Source organism: Drosophila subpulchrella, unplaced genomic scaffold (assembly GCF_014743375.2).
Source record: "Drosophila subpulchrella strain 33 F10 #4 breed RU33 unplaced genomic scaffold, RU_Dsub_v1.1 Primary Assembly Seq45, whole genome shotgun sequence".
NCBI classification, from domain to species: domain Eukaryota; kingdom Metazoa; phylum Arthropoda; class Insecta; order Diptera; family Drosophilidae; genus Drosophila; species Drosophila subpulchrella.
Genome location: NW_023665660.1, coordinates 78,204 through 92,906, shown reverse-complemented (window position 1 = coordinate 92,906; position 14,703 = coordinate 78,204). Strand labels below are relative to the sequence as shown.

At 38.8% G+C, this 14,703-nt stretch overlaps 1 protein-coding gene across 2 annotated transcripts; it reads right to left on the bottom strand.

The window, feature by feature from the left end:
* Nucleotides 1-10,942: 10,942 nt before the first annotated feature.
* On the bottom strand, nucleotides 10,943-12,118 carry LOC119562422 (iron-sulfur protein NUBPL). Of its 2 annotated transcripts, none has more exons than XM_037875609.1 (2): nucleotides 11,856-12,112; nucleotides 10,943-11,803 (listed from the first exon to the last, which is right to left on the bottom strand). In XM_037875609.1, the coding sequence occupies exons 1-2, from the start codon at nucleotides 12,025-12,027 to the stop codon at nucleotides 11,094-11,096; spliced, it is 882 nt and encodes a 293-aa protein (XP_037731537.1). In that variant the 5' UTR covers nucleotides 12,028-12,112; the 3' UTR covers nucleotides 10,943-11,093. The 2 variants fall into 2 exon arrangements, with proteins under 2 accessions (XP_037731537.1, XP_037731539.1); XM_037875611.1 differs by having other exon boundaries at nucleotides 11,602-11,787; nucleotides 11,856-12,118.
* Between the last annotated feature and the right edge of the window lie 2,585 nt (nucleotides 12,119-14,703).

The following is a 14,703-nucleotide window of genomic DNA, read 5'->3' as shown; positions in this document are numbered from 1 at the left end:
TCGACTCGTCTAGTGATGCTGATCAAGAATATATATACTTTATGGGGTCGGAAACGTCTCATTCACTGCGTTGCAAACTTCTGACTGAAATCATTATACCCTCTGCAAGGGTATAATGAGCCAAATAGCAAAAAGTGTAGTAACGGCGGAGGAGACCACACACCAAACTACAGAGGCTGTCCAGAATATAAGGAGTTAAAAAATCAGATCAACCTAAGATTGTCAACAGCACGATCTCACCACACACCATTGATACCCTCCAAATCCACACCTGAAATTTTCTTTTCGTCAGCAGCTCTTCACTCGGCAGTTCCACTATAAATAAAAACGTAAGTTTTGCAAGCGTTATAAAATCGGTTCATGCAAGCCCTGCGTACAATGTCTAATCACGACCTACAGTATCTCACCAACCTGCAGAGCACACAGAAAATAAAATGGAAACGATGATACTCAGATTGCAACACAGTATGGATGAATTCATTTCTTTTATGCGAACGACCATGCAAAGTATGTTGACAAATCAAAATATTTTGAGTCAGATGCTCCAAAACATCTTATCAAAATGATCAATGGCTCCCCTGCGCATTGCACTGTAGAATGCCAACGGCGTTTCACGGCACAAACTTGAGCTAGCACAATTTATGAATGTTACTTACAGAAACCCACCTTACCAACAAATACCATTTCCAAGTCCGAGGGTATATGCTTTACAATACCAATCATCCTGATGGAAAGGTCCATGGAAGCACTGGAATCCTTATTTAAAACCGCATCAAGCACTACTTCCACAACATGTTTGCTTCTAACTACCTGCAAGCCACTTCTAGCAGCGGTATACTGTCCTCCTCGATTCACGATATCCGAAGCCCAGTTTATCGACTACTCCAACTCACTAGGCAAATACTTTATAGCAGCAGGAGACTATAACGCCAAGCATACGCACTGAGGAACTCGCCTCGTGACGCCGAAAGGTAGACAACAGTATTACGCAATTATAAAACCTAGCAATAAACTTGACTGCGTTTCCCCTGGTTCACCTACACACTGGCCTAGTGACCCCAGAAAAGTGCCGGACTTGATCGACTTCGCAGTAACAAAAAACATCCCACGAAATCTGATTAGCGCCAGTTCTCTCTCGGATCTATCATCAGACCACTCGCCTGTACTCTTTAGCCTAAACCAACAGCCAGTTAGTAATGACAACCCCGTCATGTTAACCTCTAACAGCACAAACTGGCTCAAATTCAAAAAATTCGTAAGTTCTCACATTAAACTTACACCACAGCTAACCGGCGAAGACGACATCAACAGAACCGTAAGCATGCTAGAGTAAGTTTTGGCATCAGCGGCTCGAATCGGAACACCACGAAGGCAAAACATAACACCTAACACAAAGCACACGAATGCAGAAATAGAGCAGCTAGTTTTATTTTATTACTTCGATCGCCATCTGCAAAGCAACAGTTAAATGAAGCTTCACGCCGACTCACCAAGGCACTACGACAAGAAGAAGACAGATCCCAACAACGCTATATAGAACAACTATCTCAATCCAGCTCAAAATTCCCACTGTGGAAAGCCCACTCAACACTGAGCCCTCCAACAGTAACGGTTACGCCAATAAGGACTCCTGCAGGCTGCTGGGCCCGAAGCGACAAAGACAGAGCCGACACATTAGCTGCCCACCTTAAAAATGTGTTCCAGCCAAATCCAGCAACAAACGTGCGTAATATAAGATCGCAAGCTGAAGACGACCTTCCTATTGCCGAACCAATTGTATTTCGACCATGTGAAGTCATAAAAATTATAAAAGAGCAGCTACAACCGAGAAAATCTCCAGGCTGCGATCTAATAACTCCAAAAATGCTTATAGACCTCCCACTATGCGCTGTTGGTACCATATGCCAGCTGTTCAACGCGATGACAAGACTGGGCTGCTTCCAAAAGAGGTGGAAAAAGTCAATCATCATAATGATACCTCTTCATACAGACCGATAAGTTTACTTTCGTGTCTATCAAAACTCTTTGAAAAATGACTTCTAACCCGCATCATACCATACTTCAGAACACATAATAGTATCCCAGTACATCAATTCGGCTTTCGCGAAAAACATGGAACTATCGAACAGGTGAACCGCATAACATCAGAAATTCGAAGTGCATTTGAAAATAGGGAATACTGCACTGCGGTATTTTTGGACGTCTCTCAAGCATTCGACAGAGTATGGCATGATGGCCTAATGCATAAAATCAAAATAATGCTCCCTAATAACACGCATAAACTCTTTAAGTCATATCTTTACAACAGGATATTTATTGTGAGATGCAATACTTCCATGTCAGCTGAACATAACATCGAAGCTGGAGTTCCCCAAGGCAGCGTTCTCGGGCCAAGTTTATACCTACTCTACACTTCTGATATTCCTACGAGCAGACAACTGACTATGTCTACGTTGGCCGACGACACCGCAATCCTCAGCCGATCTTAATGTCCACAACAAGCATCAGCGCAACTTGCGGCCCACCTAGATGTAGTAGAGATATGGCTCTCAGACTGGCGTATAAAAGTTAATGAGTAACCTTTACCTTAAATAGACGAAATTGCCCAAACCTTACACTAAACAACACCGTTCTTCCTCAGTCAGATGAAGTAACATATCTTGGCGTACACCTCGACAGACAGCTTACCTGGCGCACGCATTTTGAAGCTAAAAGAACTCACCTAAGGCTGAAGGTAAACAGTCTGCATTGGCTTATAAACTCCCGCTCCCCCCTCAGTCTGGACTACAAGGTCCTTCTCTACAACTCCGTTTTTAAACCAATATGGACTTATGGCTCCCAGTTGTGTGGGAGAGCCAGCAACAGCAACGTAGAAATCGTGCAGAGAGCCCAAGCAAGGATCCTGCGAACTATCACCGGGGCACCTTGGTACGTCCGGAGTGGAAATATTCAGAGAGACTTGAATATACTCCCCGTTCGAGACGAAATAGCGCAACACATTGAAAATTACTATACAAAACTGTCAACCCATCCAAACCTCCTCGCTAGAGCATTAACGTTGGTATGTAGCCGTTCCCGCCTTCGTCGTAGCGACCGTCCCATCCAGCGACAATTATTAGGGCAGTCTAACATAAATACAATTTAACAAACTGTTAGAATAATGTAGTACTTTATGATTTTAACACATTTTGTTAGTCTCGTAAGAGATGATTCAAAATGAACAACCAAAGTATAAACAAAAAAAAAAGAATAAAAATTTTAGCTGAATTGTATTGTTCTCATCAATACCTATCGATTGACCCAAAAAATAGTTTGCCACGCCCACCTTAACGCCCACAAACTTCAAGAAATCGTAAATATGAACGCGGATATCTCGGAAACTATTAAAGATAGAGAATTGGGTTTTCAGATTTAGATTCCGTAGCCTTGTACGCAGCGCAAGTTTGTCACGCGAATATGCCACGCCCACTCTAACGCCCACAAGCCGCCTATGCCTTTGCCGCCCATAATTTTCACGCTAGAAAATTTTATCTGATAACTGACGCAAAAAAATGGTTGCCAAGCCCACTCTAAAGCCCATAACGCGGAAATCTGTCTACCGCCACTGTAACCATTTATTGGGATCACGGGTAGGTGGCGCATTTCAATCTCGCTTTGCTGCTTGCATATCTCCATTTCCCCTTGGTCCCTTTAGCTGAGTAACGGGTATCTGATAGTCGAGGTACTCGACTGTAGCGTTCTTCATTGCTATACCCTTGCAGAGGGAATATTAAGGAGACGTTTCCGACCCCATAATGTATATATATTCTTGATCAGCATGACTAGACGAGTCGATCTAGCCATGTCCGTCTGTCCGTCCGTTTCTACGCAAACTAGTCTCTCAGTTTTAAAGCTATCAGGCTGAAGCTTTCCCAAAAGTCTTATATCTTTTGCAGGTAGTATATAAGTCGGAACCAGCCGGATCGAACAACAATATCTTATATCTCTTATAGAAATAATCGAAAAAAAAATTTTAAAAAACTATATCTTTGGTGTTCTTTAGCATATAACCTCCTAAGCTTGGAAATAAAATTTTTTAATTAGTCTTGAATTTTGAATTAAATTTTATCGAAATCGGACGACCATATCATATAGCTGCCATAGGAAAGATCGGAAAATTGGTGGAAAAATAATATGAAACAAATTATAGCTTCGGTGTTTTTCAACATATAACCTCCAACGCTTGGAAATAACATTTTTTAATTCGTTCTGAATTTCGAATTTAATTTGATCAATATCGGACGACTATATCATATAGCTGCCATAGGAACGATCGGAAAATTGGTAGGAAAATAATATGACAGAAATTATAGCTTCGGTGTTTTTTGACATATTATCTTATACTATTGGGAATATAATTTTTTGTGTTTTTAAATTTAATAATTATAGCTGCAAGGGTATATAAGCTTCGGCTTGCCGAAGTTAACTTTTTTTTTCTTTCTTGTTTTTATTTATTTTTTTCTTACTTATGTGGGGATTTTAAGAGATCTTTAATTTTATTATAAAATTGAGTTGCGCTCCTAATTGTTTTGTATTGGTGCTGTAGATTGTTCCATAACCGAATACCATTTATAAAAAAATTGCCTTCTCGAACGCAGTGTTTGTATTCGAGGGCATATGCAATTTTTGGTTCTTTGAGATGTTGCTGGGGTAAGTTTATTGAAAAGATACTTTGGTTCTCCACTCGTCCCTATTTTGTGAAAAAATATTTAAGTTCTAATATCTAATCTAATGAAGGTTAGGTATATTAGATGTCAATTGTGATACATGGTCAAAACGTCTTAAGTTAAACACATAACGGACAATTGAATTAAAAGCTATAGTTAATGTGCGCATATCCCTCGCATCACAATTTCCAACAATTTCTATGCCGTAAAAGAGAGTGGGCCTGAGGATAACTTTGGCAATTAATAACCTAACTTCCTCAGTTAGGAACGATTTAGAGAGTGAAAGTTTTCTCAACAGAGCATATGTACGCCCTGTCGCTTTGACTATATGGTTGCTCCATGATAAAGTATTGTTAAATGTGATCCCCAGATTAACTGCATTCACTTTGTAGCTTATCAAAGTATGGCTTATGTATAATTTTTGGAATGAAAGTGCTGAAATTTGATTTTTACCAATTACCAAGCACTTCGATTCCTTAGGACTCATACCCAAGCCATTTCCTTCGCCCATTTTTCAATTAGTGACAACATTTCACTACTTATACGGACACTGGCATGTATTTCACTTACGGGTCTACAACTACTGTGAGGACATAAGGTTTTCAAAGACTTTTGATAGAAAAGGAAATATTGAAATAGGCCTATAGTCATTGCTTAGCTTTGGAATTGGGAAAATTTTGGCGTTTTTCCATATTGTCGGAAATGAAGACGTGGTAAAAGCTGTGTTTAAAATATATGTAACATGGGGCAACATTAAGGGGAGCAAAAGCTTAAAAAATGTACAGCATCATACTTGGCAGATCATCAGACTATCTAGTGAGCATAGGGAAGTGTTCTGCCCATCCTCTGCTCGCTCACGTATAACGTAGATGTTCGTATGACCTCGGCATGGGTCTTCGGGTCTTTTTTTTCTCAGCTTCGGCGCACCTTTTTGCTGCTGCGGCAGAGAATTTCAGGCGTCAGAGCGCTGCACGCCAACTTCGTGTTTTTTACACTCACACTAATGCAAGGCAAACTTGTGATGGTATGTGTGTGCCGACCACTGGTTTATACATATAAAGCAGCGCCCAGTCGTAAGTTGCGGAACGTGTTTTAAAAAAACATAGTTCTGGGTCGTACCTTTTTTACGCAAAACAGCACGCATGCAAATTTTCAAAGGCAAATGTGCGTGCTGGGTGCATTCTATTGCGGTGCCTTCTAGAAGTGTTTCAGAATAATGCATCCAGAAGCATGCCCAAACACCCGTTTTGGGAACGTATTCCGAAACAAATAGTTCTGGGTCGTTTTTTTTTTACGCAAAACAGCACGCATGCAAATTTAACTAGCAAATGTGCGTGCTGGGGGCAGTCTTTTGGGTGCCATCTGGGTGTATTTCAATATAGTGCATCCAGAAGCATGCCCAAACGGGATTTCGGGAACCTAGAAATAGTTCTGGATCGTATCTTTTTTTCGCAAAACAGCACGCATGCAAATTTAACTAGCAAATTTGCGTGATGGGGGCAGTCTTTTGGGTGCCATCTGGGTGTATTTCAATATAGTGCATCCAGGTGTATTTTAGAGGGAATGTAAAAAAACCAAACTCAAACCCGAAGGTTGCCGATGCCCATTTTTTTACAATCGTCTTTTTTCGGTACTGTTCTCTTGACAAACAAAAAATAAAGACAAAAGGGAACATGCAAGGAAGCGCGCTGTTTTTCTTGTCTCTTGCATTTCTCGTCAGTTGCATTTTTAGTTCTGAAAAGTGAAGTTCGTGCATCGTGTTTTGAAAAAGTTCGTTCCTTTCTGCCACCAATTTTACATCAATATTTTCACAGGTAAGCAAAGTGTAGATAATTTAGTTCAATATGAGCACAACACAGTTCAATATGAACATAACAGAGTACATGTACATTGAACATTCAAACTAAAACAAATTAAATTAATAAAATAATAATTATTTGAATGTTAATCCTACAAACAAAAGTGTTAATGTGACAAAATAGATATATTGTATATTTGTAATATATACACATGTTTCAAAATATATAATATTAAATTTCCTTTATATCTTTCAGAATCGCAAGAAATGAATGAGCACACCAAGGACTGAACTGCGTAAATGATAAAAGTACATCAACAAGAAGGAAGCAGCAAAGCCCCGTACAGAAGGAGAGTGACTCCGATCAAAAATTAGTTGAGTTCTTGAATATTGAAATAAAAAATAAATATGAAATTGAAATCCAGTCTTATGTATTCCTGGGGAAAACTTCCAGATATTTGATTTTTGAATGCTTCTAGGTGCATTCCTGGGTACATGTTACAGGTGCATTAAAAAAGAGTACACCCAGATGGAGTTTAGTATGTTGCTTCCAGGTGCATTAAAAAAGAATACACCCAGAATGTGTTTAGTATGTTGCTTCCAGGTGCATTAAAAAAGAATACACCCAGAAGGTGATTAGTATGTTGCTTCCAGGTGCATTAAAAAAGAGTACACCCAGAATGTGTTTAGTTTGTTACTTCCAGGTGCATTCCAGATATATGCTTCCAGAAGCATGCAACGGGTGCATTCTTTTTTGTCCCGCACCCGTGTAAAAAGAATGGACAGACTCATCACTTCCGGAACACCTTTTTGATGCCATTTCATAATAAAAGAACGCATGCTGGAATGCTGTTATATACGAATTGGGAACGTGTACTGCCGTCCACAGTGATCACCTCTACGCTTTTTATATATTACCCTCATATATTTTATATACCACCCATATGGTGCCAAAGAGCTGAGCCAGAAAAAGCGCGCAGCTATGGGCTGTGCCTTTGTTTTATTGGTGGCCAGCGATCGTACGACTCTTGCAATTTGTGCTTGGTAAGCGGGCTGCCACAGGCATCCGGTCATGCATTTGACTTTATGTTAACCTTATGTTTAGTTTGATTTTGTATTTAATAAAGAGCACTTGCTCGAAAACGAAACTTCGGCCTTGCCGTCATTATTCATTTAATTCATACAAATTGGCTGTCATGCCTTGAGGGCCGATGGCAACGGAGATACATACATAGTTTCTCCCAACATAACTTCTTGTTAAGAAGGAAGAAGCGGCCACCGCCCGGCACACCGATCGCAGCGAACCTCTCCGCTAGCGACCCGTTCCCAGCTGCTTACGTCACAGACCGCACAAGAATTGCAGATTAGAGGGTCTCTGAAGCGAACATCTGATTGGCATTAGCAAACCGTACTCGAAGGTAGAGGACGTACAAATTATGTTGCTCCGAAAAAAGTGCAAGACAACGCAAAACTAAATGAATATTTTTTTGCTACTAGCAAATTTATGAAGTGAGATTTCCATTTAGGCAAGCGTAGTAATATTAATAGGTACTTTTGTGGGCCAACAGTGACACCAAGACAAATTTTAAAAGTTAGAACGATTTGGTCGTTTTAAGAATTTATAACGCCTATGGTTCTTTAAATGTATCCATTTTAAAAACAACAATTTTGGGAGGTTCATTCGCCTTCAAATAGCTTTTTCTGTACGTTTTGGTGCAACAAATGCCATTGTCTTGCCAAGAAGGACGAAAGTTGGAGGTTGGACATCTCCTTAAAAATAGCATAGCAATATTTAGTTTCAAGATGAGATCAATTGCTGGGTTCCGAGGCTTCTTGGATCTGCACCAACAACAATTTCATTATAATAATATTTATATATATATACTAACGAACTATTTCCGAATTTACTGCGCTCACATAAAATAAGAAACTTGGTAAAAAAATAATTTTTTTATTAATGAATCGTCCCGAAAAAAATTACATCCCCTACTCGAGTTTAGATTTTCTAGTGATGAATCACAGAAGATAGGCAAATATATGCTACATATACCAAGACAAGCCAAATAAATACCAAAGACCCAACCAAGACCCTTGTTTTGCCCACTTCTTGTTGCCTATAGCCTAGTATCCACATCGAAGAAATCCGTGAGATAACCATAGGAGAGAGCGAGAATCAAATAGGCGGTTTACGCTTTTAGTCGGGTCCGTTTTTCACCGCGGTACTCAGAGTACCAGAAAAATTTCAGATTTCGTAAGTGAATTCCCGCCGCGCAAAGAATAAGACATTTGAACTTTCGCTGGTTCGTGCAAAAGCGGTGTGGAAAACAAAAAATTTAAAAATGGAAGGAAAAACCTAAAAACACCTGCAATCCAAGCTGTTGCCCAGTATTGTGGGACCTGACCCACAGGAAGCAAAACCACAACAGGGAAAATCCGCAAAAGAGTGGAAGTGCTAGAGGAGATTCACTAGAGAACCCAATGGGAAGGAGGTGGACTTTGCTCCTTGGCTGGCTTCAATAGGGAGGAGGAAAAAAGGGGCGCCCGTTAACGGATGCTGGGCGGACTTCCTGCAGCATTAGCGGAACAGCCCCGTGCCATGTTGGCATATTAGGAATCGCAGATGGACTAGTTTACATAAACAAATCATCCGATAAACATTATTATACCCTTGCAGAGGGTATAAGGATTTCAGTCAGAAGTTTGCAACGCAGTGAAGGTGACGTTTCCGACCCCATAAAGTATATATATTCTTGATCAGCATCACTAGACGAGTCGATCTAGCCATGTCCGTCTGTCCGTCTGTCCGTCCGTTTCTACGCAAACTAGTCTCTCAGTTTTAAAGCTATCGGGCTGAAACTGTCCCAAAAGTCTTATATCTTTTGCAGGTAGTATATAAGTCGGAACCAGCCGGATCGGACAACTATATCTTATAGCTCCCATAGGAATAATCGGAAAAAAAAATGTTAAAAAATTATATCTTTGGTGTTTTTTAACATATTACCTCCTTTCCTTGGAAGTAACATTTTTTAATTAGTCTTGAATTTCGAATTAAATTTTATCAAAATCGGAAGACTATATCATATAGCTGCCATAGGAACGATCGTAAAATTGGTGGGAAAATAATATGAAACAAATTATAGCTTCGGTGTTCCTCAACATATAACCTCCTACGCTTGGAAATAACATTTTTTAATTAGTTCTGAATTTCAAAATTTAATTTTATCAAAATCGGACGACTATATCATATAGCTGCCATAGGAACGATCGTAAAATTGGTGGGAAAATAATATGAAACAAATTATAGCTTCGGTGTTCCTTATTTTGTTATATTATCTTATACTATTGGAAATAACATTTTGTGTATTTTTAAGAATTTCGAATTATATTTAATACAAATCGGAAGACTCTAACATATAGCTGTCAAGGAAACGGTCAGCGAAATAATGAAATATTTATTATACCCTTGCATTTATTATTATACCCTTGCAGAGGGTATATTTATTTCAGTCAGAAGTTTGCAACGCAGTGAAGGTGACGTTTCCGACCCCATAAAGTATATATATTTTAGATCAGCATGACTAGACGAGTCGATCTAGCCATGTCCGTCTGTCCGTCCGTTTCTACGCAAACTAGTCTCTCAGTTTTAAAGCTATCGGGCTGAAACTTTCCCAAAAGTCTTATATCTTTTGCAGGTAGTATATAAGTCGGAACCAGCCGGATCGGATATATCTTATAGTTCCCATAGGAATAATCGAAAAAAAATTTTTAAGAAATTATATCTTTGGTGTTTTTTAGCTTATAACTTCCTAAGCTTGGAAATAACATTTTTTAATTAGTTTTGAATTAAATTTTATCGAAATCGGACGACTATATCATATAGCTGCCATAGGAACGATCGGAAAATTGGTGGAAAAATAATAGGAAACAAATTATAGATTCGGTGTTTTTCAACATATAACCGCCAACGCTTGGAAATAACATTTTTTAATTAGTTCTGAATTTCGAATTTAATTTTATCAAAATCGGACGACTATATCATATAGCTGCCATAGGAACGATCGGAAAATTGGTAGGAAAATAATATGAAACAAATTATAGCTTCGGTGTTTTTTGACATATTATCTTATACTATGGGAATATCATTTTTTGTGTTTTTAAATTTAATAAATATAGCTGTATATATAAGCTTCGGCTTGCCGAAGCTAACTTCCTTTCTTGTTTTTTATTTAATTTCTTTACGCACCAGCAGACTAGTCTTTTTTAAATAGCTTCAATTGATTTGTTTTCCGTTTGTCATGCATTGGGGCTGAATTTTGAAAACTTTGGTCAAAAAACTTTCGACTAGTGAAACTCAGTCGATCTGAGTACTACACTTACGCAAAAAAAACTGGGTAAAGCCAATAACCTCATAACTCCACCCTTGTGTAAATAGGCTTTAAGTCATTAAATATTTTTATTTTGCCGATCACATTTATGTCAATGAATTCCTAACTTCGTTATAGGCATCTTTTACAGTTCTTCAGCAATACAACATAAAAACTTAAAAATACATCCGCTGGAAACAATATGGGGACCCCTAGTTGGTCGTTTTAGGCTTCACTATTTTCCTGTGGATTAGTTGAATTTTTTTTGTCAAGAATTTCCGAAATCTCTCTAGCCAATTGGGTAAATAGATTTGTATAAGCGCTGTCTGGATACTTTATAACAACAGGGACACCATTCTCGTTGCACTCTGCTATGTGCGAGTCTAGCGGAAGAGACATAAGCTTACGTGGGAGGGAATTCATTAAGCTGTTATGAAAGAAATCCATTCGATGATTGCAGTTTTTACAGATGTTATAACCCATGTTCTCCACAACACCAAAGATAGGAACATTTAACTTTTCGTACATCCTTGCACCCTTCAAAGTCACATGCACAGCAGCAGTATGAGGAGTTGTTACCAAGATGACACCAGTGATGGGTGCTTCTTGAGATATTGAAAGATGCACATCTCCAGTTCCTGGCGGTGTATCTATAACCAAAACATCTAACAGTCCCCATTCAGTTCCTTTTAACAGCCGTCGTATGGCTGACATCACAAGAGGACCGCGCCATATAACAGAGGACTCCAAAGGTGTAAGCATGCCCATAGACAAGCATTTTACATTGTAATTTTTGGCCGGAATCATTAGATTCCTATCGTTTACAAACGGTTCATTGTGGACGTTCATTAGAAGGGGGACAGTAGGTCCGAAAATATCTCCGTCTAGCAACCCGACTCGTTTCCCCAGTCTGGCCATGCTGCAGGCGAAATTAGCTATTAAAACAAATAACATCACAATGTCTTAGAATAACTCATCCTCGCCCACCTGCGACGGTGCTTTTGCCTACACCTCCCTTTCCAGATGCCACTACTACTATGTCCTGCACTCCAATTATGGGTTCCTTCTTTGGCAATCCACGAGCCATTAAAGCCACCTGGGACCCGATCAATTTAGTTGCGTATGTGCGCCGAGGAATGCTGGTCATTAGAGGTACCATGGCTTGACATCAAATACAATCAAAATTAATTTTGGAGCAACAACATAACCTTAGTATCAGAGTGACCGCGGCGGACAAATCGAAAAATACCATTTATCCGTCAAAAATATACTAAGTTATACTATTTCATGTTTCAGAATATTCCATTAAAAAAACCATTATATATGTCAGTTAAAACGCCTTAAAGCCTAGTACTCACATCGACGAAAACCGCGAGCTAACCATAGGAGTGAGCGAGAGGCAAACAGGCGGCTAAAGCTTTTCGTCGGGTCTGTTTTTCAGCGCGGTACTTAAATGAGCTAAGGAAATACCAGAAAAAATACTAGATTACTAAATACTAGTGATTTTTCGATAAACGGCGTTAACCGCGGCCCAAAGAATAAAGCCTAGTACTCAGATCGGCTAAGAGTTTCACTAGTCGAAAAATCTTATTCTTTGTAGTGTGGCCGAAGTTTTCAAAGTTCACCCTCAATGCATGTAGCATGGTCTTACTGTCAAGCGGCTGGGTTTGTTGCCAAACGGAAAACAGATCAATTGGAGAAATTTTAAAAGGAGGAGTCTGCTGGTACACAAAGGTAGTAAAATAAAAATATATGGAAATATATGGATCTCCTCCTGGCTTCCTTTCTCTTCGGGTACGTTTTGCTAATGCCGATCCGCTGTTCGTTTCAGCGATTCCCTATGTGAACAAGAATCCGCTTAAAAGTGCAAAGGCGATCTAAGTTATTAACATTCTCTTCATACCATGTCGGGTAGCCTATCCCGACAACTCCAAAAAACTATTGAAGTTTTATGAAAATGGGTCGGGCTTAATCAACATTTTTCCACTTATGCCCACCTTTTAGTTTATTTTTCTACGTCAAAATTCAAAGGTATAAAATTTAAAAAAAAATCAAATTCAAAAAGATGAATTCTTTTAAAGTTCGTTTTATGGAATGATTTGTCTACGTTATGTCTACCTTTGTCCGCTACTTACATTTCGAAAAAGGGAAACAATAAGAAAATATATTATGTTTTCATTGAATTTAACAATATTCAAATGTGTAATTAAAAAAAATTGTGGATCTTCTGACCCATAATCGACCAGCAAAAAATAAATATTTTAACATTAAGAGAAATCTTAAGTGTAAAGCCACTTCCTAACAATGTTTTTTTGTCGTGTCCTGCTCATCGCGCATTGTAGTTGCTGGCTAGTCGTCGAATGTCCCAGGGAGGGGAATAACCAAAATATTTATCTACGCAGCAGACACAACAAAAACAAAACGGAATTCAGATTTGGACAACGGCAATCTTCACGACGGATTTTTAAAACATCTAGACTGGACTACACAGCTCTAATCGTAGTCCTGGAGTCCCTCCAAACCATGAGTGCATCCCTTAGCATCACTCGGACCATAGAGTTAGAATCTATATAGAGAAACCATTTATTCTGCCGCTCTCTTTTGAAACTTTGCCACCTAGGCGAAAACAGATAATTTCCCTAGCTTTTTAAAAGTTCGATGGGTCCTTGTAATTCCTTCCCGTGGTGAGTTTTATGGGAAATTTTATATCTGCACCGCTCTTACTCACTGTTTTGTTTTTGTAATTAATCCTCAACACTATTGCTTCGCACTTGTTGGGTGTGGTGAAAAACCGAAGTTAGCTTCCAACTTTGCCTTGAATTGGCTCTCAGCAGAGGTTGGGCAGAGGTTCGGGCAGAGCAAATGGTGTTTCCATATAGTTTATTACTCTATGCTCGGACACATCTCCCAACTCTGTTTTGTGGGTCGTACTACATTGCCTAAATCATCTCATCCCCCAACACGAATCTCTACTCACACGAATTCATTTCGCAAGCACATTGTATTTCAAAACTTTCTCATAAATTGTAACATTTAACAAGCCTACGTACAGTACCGATGGAACACAGTTCAAGAACACATCACATGGAACATATATAATAAATAAAAAGTATTACATTATTTTTTGTTTGCGTAAATAATTAAGTTGAATAAATAATGATTTAAATTGATATAAATTTGAATAAATTATTTGGGCGGGTTACATAATTATATAATTTTATCAGTCTCGTTTTTTTAACTTTCAACTTGCTAGTATTTTGCCGCTCCCAGTTTCCGGAACGGGTAGTTGTTCTTTCTTTTAAATTTTCGTTGACAAATATATAGTTAGGGTCGAATAAAAACCTGTGGCCAATTTGTTCTCCTCCTGGTGGCTGGCTTCGTCTGCCCTTATACAAATCATGTATTCCTGATCCAGGCTTATTATCTCCGGAATATTCTACAAGTATTTACATTTTAACTACACTCACATCAACAAGTATTTTTCTTTAGAACTCACTGGGTAGGAACTTGATTTATTTAATATTAATTTTCGTTAACAGAACCGTCTGCGACCTCTGATTTTCGCCCTTTAATTACCCTTGCTTGTTTAGATTTTCTAAGCCTCTCGGGTGAACTTCCGTTTTGCTCCAAGGCCCGATTTCGTTCAAACTTTCAATACCAACGTTATTTGGGGTCCTGATTACGGGAAAAATAGTCAAAGTTGGTGCAAATAACGGGATCATGGAAAATAACGGTATAAACTGTTTTTCGTAAATATCTTCGAATATATTAACCTAATCAAAAACTTTGCCAAGGAAAAGTGAAAGCTATTAAAGAAAGGAGTAACTTATGTTTT